General features: G+C 46.8%; 1 protein-coding gene across 4 annotated transcripts in view; it reads right to left on the reverse strand.

The window, feature by feature from the left end:
• Positions 1-1,102: 1,102 nt before the first annotated feature.
• ITCH (itchy E3 ubiquitin protein ligase) overlaps positions 1,103-15,359 on the reverse strand; it is a 186,452-nt gene continuing 172,195 nt past the window's right edge. For all 4 annotated transcript variants that reach the window (XM_030213284.1, XM_030213283.1, XM_030213286.1 and 1 more), the window contains 4 exons: positions 14,045-14,149; positions 5,204-5,300; positions 2,945-3,017; positions 1,103-2,288 (listed from right to left, as the gene is read on the reverse strand). In XM_030213284.1, coding sequence (XP_030069144.1) covers positions 2,189-2,288; positions 2,945-3,017; positions 5,204-5,300; positions 14,045-14,149 — 375 coding nt within the window. In that variant the 3' untranslated portion in view covers positions 1,103-2,188. The remainder of the gene's footprint in view (positions 2,289-2,944; positions 3,018-5,203; positions 5,301-14,044; positions 14,150-15,359) is intronic.

Here is a 15,359-nt window from a genome sequence, read left to right on the forward strand (position 1 = left end):
TAAATTATATTTGAAGTTTGCTTCTCAAACTGAATTTCACTCAAAAAATTGCCCCCCTAAAGTTTGACTCGGTCTATAATTATTTCTTGGTGTAATTCTCCACAGCTAAACTATGTACGCTATTTTTCTACCTGGATTAACTGTATACAAGTCCCAGTAAAGAAAGAACAGATGATCTTTTGTCAAGCTTAATACATTGGCCTCTAGGTTTGTAATGACACCACCATATTATGGTTTCTGTCTTTCATAGGTCAACATGCTTTCATTCAGGTTTGGGAAGTGGGGAAAAAAGCTCAAAGAGCAATAGAATAATTATATATATATATATATATATTAAAAGAAATCTGTAGTTTTTGAGTTACAAGAGCTGCAGAAACCAGGCAGAGGGCAAAGGGAGCCCCCTACTCCTTCTAAAATGTTGTGGGCGTAGCAAAAACCAGAGGCATTCAATTCACAGCTTCAAGTTCCAGTACCAACTGGGTGTTGGCTGGCAAGAATGTAGCAGCCTGCTTCCAACCTCTGCTCCCCCAAAACAATTAATAAAATGTTTCAGTTCATCAGTCATAGATAACAGTCTTTATTACAATGTCGAATAATTACAATTGCACATTTCCTTATTAACAGCACCAAAAGTTTCTGAAGAAACTGTTTTCCTAACTTTAAAAGCTTAGTGAAGCCAGCCTTGTTGAAACTGACACAAGCAGATGCACACACAAAAAAAATTAATCTGTCCCCTTCCTTGCCAAAGCTTTATAAACTTGAGGGGCACTTTCTTGGTGCTATTTTCTGCTGTCAGAGGGAAGCTTTTCAAATCACATCTAGCACTGCATGTACTAAGGCAAGAGGCAGGGAAAGAAAAGCTCTCAAGATAAGCACTTGTCCCATACACAGACATGATGTTAAATTTTGCCAAAATGTACATTATGTATATATGTACACAAACACACATTTATACACACATATGCGTACCCAAATATAAACCTTTCATGCGGTACCACTTCAAAAGAAATTATTTACTGAACGGAACCTGCATATATGCAGATTTCATTAGCTCAAAACACATAAATGCTGTAAGTACTAACCTGGCCTTTGAAGTGAAGTGGAGTAATTTTTCTGAGAAAATAGTGACATTTTCATTGCAATCTAAAAAGCTGACAGTCACAAGCCTGTTTCTTGTCCTTGGGGCACAAACTCTTATCAAGGTGTTACCTTTCTGAGCAGCACTCTAAGCGGTTCTGACAGTGCAGCATGATGCAAACGTACAAGGAGAAAAAAACCCAAAGTTGTTGACCTGTAATGGGACAGCAGAATAAGCCACACGAGTGAGTGATGTCACCTGGACACTGCAGCACTTGTGTGGCTGATTTAGCCTGCTTATCTACAAAGAATAACTACGTTTTCCATAATGAAAGTCAAAGAATGCCTCTTCCAGTTATGTGGTTTATATCCTTGCTAGGTCTTGTTCTGTTAAACTCCGATAAAACCACAAAGCTTGCAGAACTGGTTAACTACTGAATCAGAGAAGCACATGAACTGACATCTTAGCATGCAACTCTTCTGGGAAAGCAATTTCAACACAGATGACTTCTAAGCAGGCCAGATTGAAATACTGCTCTAATAAGGATATGTGCAGGATCCAATACCAAAATTAACAACTTACATTCAAAAAGACGTTCTATCCAAATATCAGAAGAATCAAAAACGTTCACGATGGGCAAAATAATACCAATGTAAAGCAATGGATTTCCTCATAGGATCCATACACTGGTTCTAACTGGAAGCCCTTATGAGGATGCTACAGCTACCAGTTCAAGTCTGATCAGTGGATAAAAAGACTACCAAGTATCAACAGCACAGAAGAAAAATAAGTCAATTTAAAAGCAGATTTCCTGGTGGTATTCAAGTGAAGATCCACTGGTAGATGTTACTTGCCAACCTGTCTTGAGCGCAGGTCTGCAAAGGTGAGTCATAAAATCCAAAATGTTTTGGATCAGGGCTCAGTAGAAATCTAATGAATATTATAAATCTGAGGATAATGTCCATTTCCAGAACCCAATGGTTAATTGTTTAAATAATCTTTAGTCAAATCAGAACCTACTTTACAAGCAGGAGATGCGCAAGCAGCAGTAAAACTGAAGAACAAACTAGAAAAGGATGTTATGATCTTTGTTGGTGCTCTGTTTTTCTGCTATTCCTGCCCAAATCCTTCTGTTTCTTCTATTGCAAACAGCAGTTTCTCCTTCAATTGCTCGTAACTCTTGTACGGCGGCAGGTCCAGGCGGTTGAAACTAAAAACAAAAAACCTGCTTAAATTTCTGAACAATAAATCCAGGGAAACCAAGAGCTTTACTAATTACAGATGTGGACATCTGTACAACATGATTCATGTTTAGAAACACCTGAAATTATGGTGCATCATTTCCATTTAAAAAAATACTGCCCCATTAATGAGAAGCACAGAAAGCATGGCAGATGAAGACCACATGGCCTACCCTGCAATCCCTTCCTCTCCCCTCAGAGAGCCTCTGTGCCTGGCCCCCATTTTCTGGAGTTCAGATACAGTTCTCATCTCCACCTCCTCCTCTGGGGTGCCATTTTATGCTTCCACCACCCTTTCTGTAAATATTTTATTTATCCCACCTATTTGCAGGCTCAATGTGGCTTACAAAGATCAATAATACAATTGGTGTTCCAGAGAAATTAGATTACTCCCGAGTCTATCCCATTCACCCTCATTCTAACATGCAAGACATCAGAATTTCATCTACTCTCTCTTCCCCCAACACATGACTTTTGAATGGAGAACTACATGACTCACTGCCGCAATTTACACTCTCTACTAATTCCCCTCCTCCCATGCTGACACTTATCCTAATTGTAGCTACCGGTGAAATTTGCACCTGCTTTTCCCCTCCCCAATCCCCAGCCTCTGCACATCACTCACCAGGTATGACTCCTGGGTAGCCAGTTTTCCTTTCCAACTTTTTCAATACAAAACTTCTGTGGTCCATTGCTTCCTGCAATAAAAACAGATTATATTGTCAGTCCTAATATCTACCTCCTCTAGTTTGAGAAGGGGTGAAATAACTGCCAGCAGCTTTTGTACGCATCATACGAGACAAAATTTAACAGAAAACCTATTGCTTAGCTGGTAATCCAATTAATAAATCATTCGTAGACGACCTGATTCTGGGTCAGGGTTTCGTACGCAGCAGAGCAGCTACCTCGCTGCGACCTATTGAAAGTCATCCCTTGAGCCAAGCTTTTGTTTTTTTTTTTTTAGTGCTGGGCAGACTTATACAGTCTGTGCCAGAGCTGGTGGTGGGAGGCGGGGCTGGTGGTTGGGAGGCGGGGATAGTGCTGGGCAGACTTATACAGTCTGTGCCAGAGCTGGTGGTGGGAGGCGGGGCTGGTGGTTGGGAGGCGGGGATAGTGCTGGGCAGACTTATAGGGTCTGTGCCAGAGCTGGTGGTGGGAGGTGGGGTTGGTGGTTGGGAGGCGGGGATAGTGCTGGGCAGACTTATAGGGTCTGTGCCAGAGCTGGTGGTGGGAGGCGGGGTTGGTGGTTGGGAGGCGGGGATAGGGCTGGCCAGACTTATACGGTCTGTGCCCTGAAGAGGACAGTACAAATAAAAAAGTAGCACATATGAATTTATCTTCTTGGGCTGACTGGATGGACTGTGCAGGTCTTTTTCTGCCGTCATCTACTATGTTACTATGTAATAAAACAAATAGTAGCTATGCCACACTCTTGGGATGGTCCTGAGAGGGTAACTTTCAAGCCCATTTCAGTACGTGCTTTACCCACGGAAATGGACTTTTATACAACAGCTCTGTATGTGGATATATAGGTATGTGCTGTAGGAAGTGTTCTTGAGAGGAAGGGGCAGAATTTGGAACAATATACTTGTGTCTGAATTTTCAATATTTTTAGTCAGAAAGAGTATCTGGCTCATTGTGGATCGCTGGTGGATTCCAGAATTTGATTTGATGGCATCTGTGGACAATACAAAGTGTCAGTGGTTTTTCAGTTGCAGTGCCATGAGAGGCTTGCAGAGAACTGATGTGTTGGTACAGCCTTGGCCCACCCGGTTGCTCCTGTGTGTGTTTCCCTCCTTGGCCACTGGTGGGCAGGATCTTGCAACCCCCCCCTGGTCGATCAACCTCGTCCTAGACTGACTTCACCATTATTATAATCAATAAAGGGGTAATCTGATGAGAAGTGCATGTGTATTCTTCATTCCATGGACTTTGAAGGATTTTCCAAGTGAAAGCGTGCACATCCTTTTCATTTTAGAAGCTGTCCCCGGAAAAGCACCTGCACACAATTACACTTTCATTCCACCCTCTTTATCATTTTGGTAGCTGTTCTTTGAACCTTTTCTAATTCTGCTACATTTTTGAGATAAGATCAGAATTGAACGCAATACTCAAGGTGAGGTCGCACCATGGAGCGATACAGGGGAATTATAATATTCCTGGTCTTATTTTGCATCCCTTTCCTAATAATTCCTAGCATCATGTTTGCTTTTTTTTGCCTGCTGCCGCACACTGAGCAGATGATTTCAGCGTATTGTTTTACTGCCAGCAATGAAGCAGCTCGGTATCACCAGCTGAGCCAGAACTGGTTTCCAGTCCCTGTCTCTGCTGGAAGCCATTATTAAGATGGAGTTGAAAAAATTTCTAGAATAAGCACCATAAAATCTGTTTTACTGTTCTGGGATCTTGCCAGGTACTTGTGACCTGGACTGGCCACTGTTGTAAACAGGATACTGGGCTTGATGGACCTTTGGTCTATCCCAGTACGGCAACGCTTATGGTTCTTATGTTCTCCAGGAAGAAAAAAAAGAAAAGAAAGATGGGCTGCCCATCTCACCTAGAAGCTTTATCTAGTCCAAGGACTTAAAGAAATACATGCGAGAAACCATGGTGGCCCTGCTTGCTTTAGTAATAGAAACAAAACTACTGAAATGTTTCTAATGAATTTTAGACATGGAAAATTAGCATAAGCCAAGAGCCCTGCTGTGCTGTTAGGACTTACTGAGATGCCACAGACCAGGAATTCTGCTTCCTTGTTTAACTTGTCACTTTTTGCTTGCTCTGTCTTTATTTTAGTACCTTATGTACAACATTTATCTGAAAAATGCTTTGTGTTTTTTTGATACAGCTATGAGAGAAGTGATCGCACAGTATTTACGCTTACCCATTAAGTCGGCAAACCCTCCGACTGGAAGCCGGCATGTTCCAGCAACAAACTGTAGCAACCTCATTCGCTTCTCATTGTCTATTTCTTTCACAAACTGAAAGAGAATGCAAGTGAAAAGAGACATGCAGTTGAAGAGCACTGAAACACTGGTATTTCTCATCTTTCCTAATGTATAATTGCTTTGCATCTAGTTTTTTTTCAGATTTGTATTTTTAAGACAAAGCTGTTTTTTTTCCCCATCAGATGGTTTTTGTACCTCTGTCACTTTGGAACTTGATACCATCAACAGGACTAATGCATCTGGTTTTTCCTATGATTAGTATTATTTATATGCCATATGATTTATGTACATCTTAATAGAGTATTGATGGCTTATGATTGTTGTTTTTATTTCCTTTACGCTTATTTGTTGAAATTTGTCATAGAACCCTGACGCAGGCTTTAGTTGCCGAAACACAGACCTTGTCAGGTCTATTGAATAAAGTGAAACAGATGCACCCATTTTTGAAGGCTCCCTGTGCTTTTTGTTTGCAAAAAGTAAAAGAGCCATCCGGATTGAGGTAAGTCCAAGCCCCGCCCAACACCAAAAGATCCCATTCTCAACCCCAGGCAGGAATTCCACATTGCCACAAATTGGGAGAAATGCAGATAATACACATATAATCTTTGTGGGCACAAACTCTTGCCCACAGTACTTAGAGGTGTTCTTGAATGGGGGGGGGGGGGGGGTTCAGGAAGGAATTTTCATTTACATGCAAACTTTTTCATTTTAAAAAGCAGATATGCTAATTGGCCCTGAATACACGACCTTAACATTTTAGTAGGTGTAAATGTTTGCAGTTAATTTTGCTAGGGTAAATTTCAAAAGGGTATAAAGTCCACTGGTAAAAATTATCCAAAACTTTATAAACTCTGAAAGTTACCCCCTAATGATGCAAGTAACAGTAACATTTGGCAAAAAAAAAAAAAAAAAAAAAAATCTGAAAATGGTGAAATTAGGCCTTACCTGCTAATTTTCTTTCCTCTAGACCCTCCAGACCGGTCAAGACGCTTGGGTTATGCTCGCCTACCAGCAGAGGGAGACTGAGAACACAAAACTTGAAACTATGTACTTATAACCTGTGCCTAGCCATCTATAGCCAGTATACACTTAGCAAAGCAGAGAATAAAAACACAACTCTGAAACTAGAAACCCCTGTACCTGGAAAACCCAAGGACAAGTACCAACAGTGTGCTGAAAACAGACGAGACGTCACAGCGTCCCGCTCTGTAATGTCTTAGAGTCAAAGAATTCTCTCTGACCACACAAAACCTTAAAGGAATAGTCCTAGCAGAACACGGCTCAAAATACTGCTATCCATATACACGGCTCAAAATACTGCTATACAAAGACACGGCTGAGGAATACTCCTGCGAAAAAAACGGACGGCTGAATCCTTCTGCGAAAAGAACGGGCGGGCTCTTGACCGGTCTGGAGGGTCTAGAGGAAAGAAAATTAGTAGGTAAGGCCTAATTTCACCTTCCTCATCAACCCTCCAGACCGGTCAAGACGCTTGGGACGTACCAAAGCAGTATCCCAACTAAGGGCGGGACCCTCGTAAAGCAGAAGACAACACAGCCGCTCCAAACCGAGCATCTTCTTTCGCCTGAACATCAAGTCTGTAATGCTTCACAAAGGAATGAATAGAGGACCACGCCGCAGCCCTGCAAATCTCTTGCGGCGGAATAAAACCACTTTCTGCCCATGAAGCTGCTACTCCCCGCGTAGAATGTGCCTTAAGTAAAGAGGGCACCGGCCGACGCTTCAACAAATAAGCCGAAGCAATAGTCTCCTTCAACCATCTAGCCAGAGTGGCCTTGGAGGCAGCTTCTCCTCTCTTGGGACCTCCAAACAAAACAAACAACCTGTCCGAGGATCTAAAATCTTGTGTTCTGCTCAAATAGGACCGCAACACGCGCCGCACATCCAACTTAGCTAAACGACGCTGCGCGGAATCCCCAGCACGATCACCCAACACTGGCAACGAAATCACCTGATTGACATGAAAAGAAGACACCACCTTAGGAACAAAGGAAGGAACCGTGCGTAAAGTCACCTTTTCTTTGGCAAAAGACAGGAAAGGCGCTCTGCAAGACAAAGCCTGAAGTTCTGAAATCCTACGTGCCGAAGAAACAGCCACCAAAAAGACTGTCTTTAAAGTAAGATCCTTACACGTAATGGAAGGCAAAGGTTCAAACGGGGGCGCCACCAGAGCCTCCAAGACCAAATTTAAATCCCAAGGCGGAACCACCGGGCGGCAAGGCGGCCGAAGCAACTTCACTGCCTTCAAGAACCGCCCCACGTCCGGAGAAGCTGCCAAGGATACTCACCGAACCTTACCTCTAAAACAAGACAAGGCTGCAACCTGCACCTTCAGAGAGGAGAGCGAAAGCCCTCTGTCCAAACCATCCTGAAGAAAATCCAACACCTCAACCGCTGACACGCGCAATGGGGCATAGCCCCGCTCTTGACACCAATTCTCGAAAATGCGCCACACCCGCACATATGCCAAGGAGGTAGACCTCTTACGAGACTGCAACATCGTAGCAATCACCCTGGCCGAGAAACCCTTATGTCTTAAACGGTGCCTTTCAAGAGCCAGGCCGTAAGCAAGAATGGAGAGGGGTCGGCCATCTCGATCGGCCCCTGCACCAATCTCACCCGAGGCCCCAGGGGAATCGGATCCTGCACCAGCAACCGCATCAGATCTCCGTACCACGGACGCCGGGGCCAATTGGGCGCTATCAGGACTACTAATCCCGCGTGACGACCGATCCGCTGAACCACTCGGCCTACCAGCGGCCACGGCGGGAACACGTAGAGCAACTGCTGAGTCGGCCACGGAAGGACCAACGCGTCGATGCCCTCGGCTCGAGGATCTCTTCGACGACTGAAAAACCGAGAGACCTGCGCATTGGCGGACGACGCCATGAGATCCAACACCGGCCGACCCCACTGAACCACTATCCGCTCGAACACGGAGGGGTGGAGAGCCCACTCTCCGGGATCCAATGTGTGCCTGCTTAGATAATCCGCGCTCACGTTGTCCACCCCTGCCACGTGTCCCGCCGAGAGACTCTGCAGATGTGCCTCTGCCCACACCAGCAACTCTGCCGCCTCTAGTGCTAACCCTGGACTCTTCGTTCCTCCCTGTCGATTCACATATGCCACGGCTGTGGCATTGTCGGACAGAACCCTGACAGCCTTGCCGACTAACAGACAGTGAAATGACTGAAGAGCCAACCGAATTGCACGCGTCTCCAGACGATTGATGGACCAACACGCCTCCTCCACTGTCCAACGTCCCTGGGCCACCTGTCCCAGACAATGCGCCCCCCAGCCTGACAGACTCGCATCCGTGGTCATCACCACCCACTGAGGAGCAGCCAACGGCATGCCCTTCACTAGGTTCGGAGAATGGAGCCACCAGCTGAGACTGCGACGATCAACCTCCGACAGAGCGAGCCTCTCCTCCAGATCCTGAAGCTGAGGGGACCAACGAGACAACAAAGCACCCTACAGCTGCCTCATATGCGCTCTGGCCCAAGGAACTACCTCTATCGATGCGGCCATCAGACCCAACACTTGAAGATACTCCCGCGCTGACGGCGCCCTCTGGACTCGGAAAAGACGGATCTGAGCCTGCAGCTTGGACATGCGAGAGGGAGTCAAGAACACCCGGCCTCTCTTCGTGTCGAACCGGACTCCCAGATACTCGAGAGACTGCGACGGCACTAGGTGACCTTGGCCAGATTGACAACCCAGCCCAGAGATTGCAAAAAGGACACCACCCGACCGGTGACCTCCTCGCTCTCCGCCTTTGATTTGGCCCGAATCAACCAGTCGTCTAGGTACGGGTGCACCAAAATGCCCTGCAAGCGAAGAGCTGCTGCCACCACGACCATCACCTTGGAGAAGGTGCGAGGAGCGGTGGCCAGTCCAAAGGGAAGCGCGCAAAACTGAAAATGTCTCCCTAGCACCACAAAGCGAAGAAAACGCTGATGCGCCTCCAGGATGGGAATGTGCAAGTAAGCTTCCGTCAGATCTAGAGAAGTCAGAAATTCCCCTTCCTGAACCGCTACAATGACTGAGCGTAACGTCTCCATCCGAAAGGAAGGAACCTTTAGGGCTGCATTGACCTTCTTGAGATCCAAAATGGGACGAAAAGCGTCCTCTTTTTTGGGTACCACGAAGTATATGGAATAACATCCCTTTCCTCTCTCCGCTGGAGGAACAGGGACTACAGCCCCTAAAGCTATCAGACGTGACAGAGTATCGCGGACCGCTCTCGCCTTGTGCCTTGAATGACAGGGAGACACTAGGAAGAAGTCGGACAGAGGCCTGTCGAATTCCAGCGCGTACCCGTCTCGGATTATCTGCAGGACCCACTGGTCTGACGTGATCTGGACCCACCTCTGGTAAAACAAGCGTAAGCGAGCCCCCACGCGAACCAGAGACTGGGCCCCCAAACCATCATTGAGAAGGACGGGACGCACCGGACGCTCCCAAAGAGGAACCTCGCCCTCCACGACGGCCACCGCGAAAGGACTGAGTTCTCTGAAAGAAACGACCCCTAGTCCCACCAGAATACCTACCCGGCCGATACCGCTTTGCTTCCTGAAAACGACCGCAACCCGCGGATCCTCTAGAAGCCTTAGGGCGAAGTTCCGGAAGTCGAGGAACCTTAGCATCACTAAGACCTCTTACCAACTTATCCAACTCTTCACCAAACAGCAAAGAGCCTTTAAACGGGAGCGAACACAGCTTGGCCTTGGACGCAGCATCCGCCATCCAGCCTCGCAACCACAGGGCCCGATGAGCTGCCACCGCTAGAGACATGTTCTTCGCCGAGGCCCGCAACAAATCATACAGTGCATCCGCCAAAAAGGAGGAGCCCAACTCCAACTTAGCCAGATCTTGAGTCAAAGAGCCTCTGTCCCCTGGCGGGCTATCTAAGAGCCGTTCCGTCCAGCGGAAACAAGCCCGCGCCACCAGACCTCCACAGACCGACGCCTGTAACGCCAGGGCCGACAAATCAAAACTGCGCTTCAGGAAAGTTTCCAATTTTCTGTCCTGAGGGTCTCGCAATGCAGCCCCCCCCGTCCACCGGAATCGCCGTGGCCTTAGTCACTGCCGTAACCACGGCATCCACGGTCGGAGGCTTGAGTGAATCTCTATCTTCCTGCGGCAGGGGATAAAGCTTAGTCATGGCCCGAGCCACCTTACACGGCGCCTCCGGCGCCTGCCACTCCTGAGTAATCATTTCCCTCAGATCCGCATTCATAGGGAAAGAACAAGACACCCGTCTGATCCCCTTAACCAACGGATCCTGCTTTCCGGCCTCTAACGGAGCTGCCGCCGGATCAAATTTGAGGGTCGCAGCCACCTGATCAATGAGATCCGACAATTCATCTCGCTGAAAAATGCGCACCACCGAGGGATCCTCCCCAGGCAGCCCAAGCTCCTTATCATATCCAGCCAACGACCCCTCCTCCTCTTCTAGGAGGCTAAAGTCACCCTCCGAATCCGGAGGGGAAAAACCCTCAAAATCCTCAGACCACTCTACACGTGGTCTCTTCGCGCCAGCCCCCCCCGTTCCAAGGCTAAGGGGCTCCGCTCGGGACGGCCCTGCCTGCCAAGCCTGATATAAACTCCAAATGAAATCCGGGGGAAAACCGATCCTACCTGAGGCATCACCCCCCGAAAGCGCTGGAAATTGGCTGCCCGGCAGTCCTCCGACTCTCTCAGGCCCGTGTAGCGCCGAATCCAAAATGGCGGCGGTTCCCGCCAAAATCGGAACCGCCGCAGGGCCGCTATTCAAAGGCGCCGTGACCTCCGAGACGCTAGCCGCGGGAACCTCCGCCGCCAACACCGGCGGGACGGAGGATTGAGGCTTCGGCTCCCCACAAAACCGGCAAACGCTCCCCACCGCGTTGACGCCCCGACGCGCACATGACCGGCACCTCAGCAGTTTCCCCGACATTATTGCAAGCCCAGCTGACCGCCAAACAAGTGCCCCGATTGTAAAAACCAAGAAACTCACCCGAGCAGGAAAAGTCAGCGCCTTCCTCACAGCTGAACAGCTCCGAGGCTCCGGAGTGCAGCTCCAATAGCTCTCACCAGCTTGGGCCTGACTCTTTTTTTTTTTTTTTCCAATCAAACTTTACTGCAGCCTTTAATTTGAGCCTTGCTGCTGCTAACACCATTCGGCACTCAAGGCTGCAGTATACAAACTGCAGCCGAGGCACAAAGCTGCCCAAACGGAGAGCCAGACCGGGGGAGGGACCCGGCCACCCGGGTGTGACACCCCAAAGGGGACAATGACGGGCCCCAGCGGACCCGCAACCCCTAGCACACCAAAGTCCTCCAGGCACAGGGATCCACCAGAAATAGCACAGAAACAAAGGAAAACTCTGAAAATTAACTCAAAAACCTATCCAGATCGGGCAAGCTGCACAGGCTGCCTGTCTACCCTCTGCTGAGACTGAGAAAATACTGGCTATAGATGGCTAGGCACAGGTTATAAGTACATAGTTTCAAGTTTTGTGTTCTTAGTCTCCCTCTGCTGGTAGGCGAGCATAACCCAAGCGTCTTGACCGGTCTGGAGGGTTGATGAGGAAATTATAGTTTTGCACCAGTCACATTCAGATGTCTTCAAAAATCCAAATATGACCATATTTACCTGATTTTCATAACATGATCCTTTTTTTCTGCAATTAAATCCATCTCCTGGTGATAAATATTTGATGCCTCTTTTTTTAAAATGCCTCCCACATTTTCTCATCTATTTGCAGGCTCAATGTGGCTTACATAGTTTAGTTATGATATTGTCATTCCAGGATATCAGATACAATTAGTAATGTGTACAGATTAAGTAAGGGGAAGAAGAAGGAAGTGATTGGGCGGGTAAGTTTAGAAGGTGGACTTTCATAACTGGGTGGATTGGTGAGGTGGATTGTTGGGCTATAGGTTCTCTTTGTAGGCCTTGTTGAAGAAGCATGTCTTCAGAGATTTGCGAAAGTTAGTTATTTCCTCAATTGTTTTCAGGTCTGTGGGTAATGCGTTCCATAACTGCATGCTCATGTAAGAGAAGGTAGTGGCATACATCAGCTTGTATTTTAGACGTTTACAGCTGGGGAAGTGCAGATTGAGAAATTTGCGGGATGATTTTGTGGCGTTTCTGGGAGGTAGGTCCACAAGGTTTAGCATGTAGATTGGAGCGTCTGCGTGAATGATTTTGTGTACAATCGTGCAGATCTTGAATGCAATGCGTTCCTTTAAGTGGGAGCCAGTGAAGTTTCTCTCTTAGGGGTTTTGCACTTTCATATTTAGTTTTTCCAAATATGAGTCTGGCGGCAGTATTCTGGGCTGTCTGGAGTTTTTTGATAGTCTGTTCTTTGCAGCCAGCATACAGTGCATTGCAGTAGTCCAGGTGGCTTATTACCATTGACTGTACCAGGGTTCGGAAGACGTGTCTCGGGAACAATCCCCAACTGTATGGGTTGTTTTTTTTTGTTTTGTTTTAGTGAATGTAAATTTTGAAAAAGGGTTTCAGGGGTGCTCTGGTAAGCTACAGACCAATAAACCTGACATCAGGGCAGGGAAAAATGGAGGAAACTATTATGAAGAATAAAATTGGTGAACACATGGTTTAATGGGACAGAGTCAACATAGATTCAGCCAAGGCAAATCGCATCTCACCGATCTACTACATTTCAAAGAGTGAATAAACATGTGGATAAAGGTAAGGCTGTTAATATAGAGCAGCATTTTAGAAAGGATGATTAACTCAGTATATGGACATTCAAGTCAGTATGTCACAAATGGTCATCCATATCACACGTACTTTAGAACAAGATACAGCCTGTTCTAAAACACATGTGAGACAGACATCCAAGAGCTGGAAACAACCAGCATGAACATCCATTTTACAAACTGAAACATTCAATTATGAATGTTTGTGGTAATGTATGAACGTCCATCTTATAAAACGGCCACACAGACATCCATGCAGAGGAACAGCCTAATGGTTACAGCAGTGGGTTGAGAATCAGGTGAACCAGGTTCACATCCCACTCCAGCTATTTATTTATTTAAATTGTGAGACCTCCAGGGAAGAAGATGGCAAGAAGAGAGGAGTGACCGGGTGGGATAACGCCAACTTGTAACCTACTGTAAGAATATGTAGAACCCACTGATCTGACGTGATTTTGGCCCACTCCTCAAACTTCTGAAGACGTCCTCTCACCGGAGAAAGAGAAGAGTGGACCAGCCTCGCATCATTGTGAAGCTCTGGAGGCACTGGGGACGTGAGAGGAACTGAGAGGAAGACTTCCTGTCCACACAAAAGGAAGATCGGAGTGCCTGAAAGTGGGACTAGTGACCATACTGCCGACGACCAGGCTGGTACCATCTGTGTCTCAAAATCGAAAGCTGCCTGAAGACGGATGTGACCAGAGGCTTTCGGCTTATCCTGGTTTGGTTCAGCAAACTACTAATTTAACTTATTATTGTAAACTGTTTTGTTCAGAACGACACTATATCAAATACAATAAATAAATAAATAAATAAATGAGATGTACAAATTGAACTGGTCATATTTTGAGAACTACTGGGCTGATACAAATGAATCTGGACATACGGAATAGGGAACTTCAGTTGGATGAAATTAAATTTTTAGATGGTGTAAGAACAGGAGAACCAAATGAAACCAAAACCATCTAGAATGTGACACTTCCCACTGATTTGTTAAATAAGGTAGAATTGCATTCACTCTTTAAAAAATATCAAATACAAACCTGCCAAAACCAAATGATCTGTTTGCTTGTCCTGGTATAATGTCGGTAGATGGTGTGTCTCTGCCAATCATTCAAGTCAATTTCTTGCATCCCACACAAAAGCACCTGAAGGAGAAACAAAATGCAGTAGCTTTTCATACTTGCTGGTGGGTGGCAAAACACACTTTTATTCTTGATACTTATGAGGGTAATTTTAAAAAGCCATTTCTGTGCATAAAGCAACGCATTATGAATGGAAACAGGAACTTAAAGAATTGCAAATATGATGTGTGTTTACACAAGCTATAAGCGTGTAACTTTACCCAAAATGAGTGAAATCGTTATCACGGGAAGGACTGAGAAAAGGCTTGCATTTATGCGTATACATTAAAAAATCTATTTAAAATATTTAATAACTGCACTATTTTACAACTTTAGGCGGTATAAAGAATAATCTATATTAATAATTCTCACCTGGAAAACATTCTGAAGCTCACTCTGGGAGGGAAACAGTGAGTGAGCAGACAGCCTAGCCTTCACTCTTACTCTTACACCACTCACTGTCACTCATAGACACGCCCTCAGCCATGCCCCTTCCGGACATAATTCGCGACCCCAACGTTCGAAATGAAGCCTACAAACCGGAAGTGTGAGGCGCCAGAAGTATCCTTTTTGTCCATGGCTCAAAACCGGAACTGTGAGGCGTCCTGTGGCCCGCCCTCGCGTCAGAACGTCATGACAACGAGGGCGGAGCACAGTCCATGGGCACATGCGATCTCACCCTGCCCCTCGGCGGCCATAGCTCAGACGGGACCCGCATCACACAGCGCGCAAGTGCCTGGAGGGGACTTCTGGCCCAGCTGGGTCGCTGGGCGGCGGTGCCAGGTGGGTCACTGACCACGGGACAGCTGAGTTGCTGACGATGTGTGTGGAGGGGGTGCCGGTGCTGGAAACGCCATCTCCCCGTGCCTGCACGGGGCTTGGGGGACAGCTGGGTCGCTCACGATGCGTGCGGATGGCTGGGGAGGCTGAACGCACTGGCCCCAACGAGGATCGCTGCACACCAAAACCGGCGGTTGGGGAACACCTGCGTCGCTCACGATGGGTGCCGAAGGCTGGGGAGGCTGCACACGCCGAGAGACACGAGTGTCCCTGCACACCACAACTTTGCTAGCGCCCGTTTCATCTCTCCCAGAAACGGGCATTTTTTACTAGTACACACATAAAACCAAAACAAACAAGGCATAAAAAACAGTAATATCGTCCATTAAAGTAGGCTAGCCAGCAAAACAGTGAATAAACAAACTGCCGTGCTTAAGCGCAGTATGCCTGAGTG

This window comes from Microcaecilia unicolor, chromosome 8, assembly GCF_901765095.1.
Source record: "Microcaecilia unicolor chromosome 8, aMicUni1.1, whole genome shotgun sequence".
Taxonomy (NCBI): domain Eukaryota; kingdom Metazoa; phylum Chordata; class Amphibia; order Gymnophiona; family Siphonopidae; genus Microcaecilia; species Microcaecilia unicolor.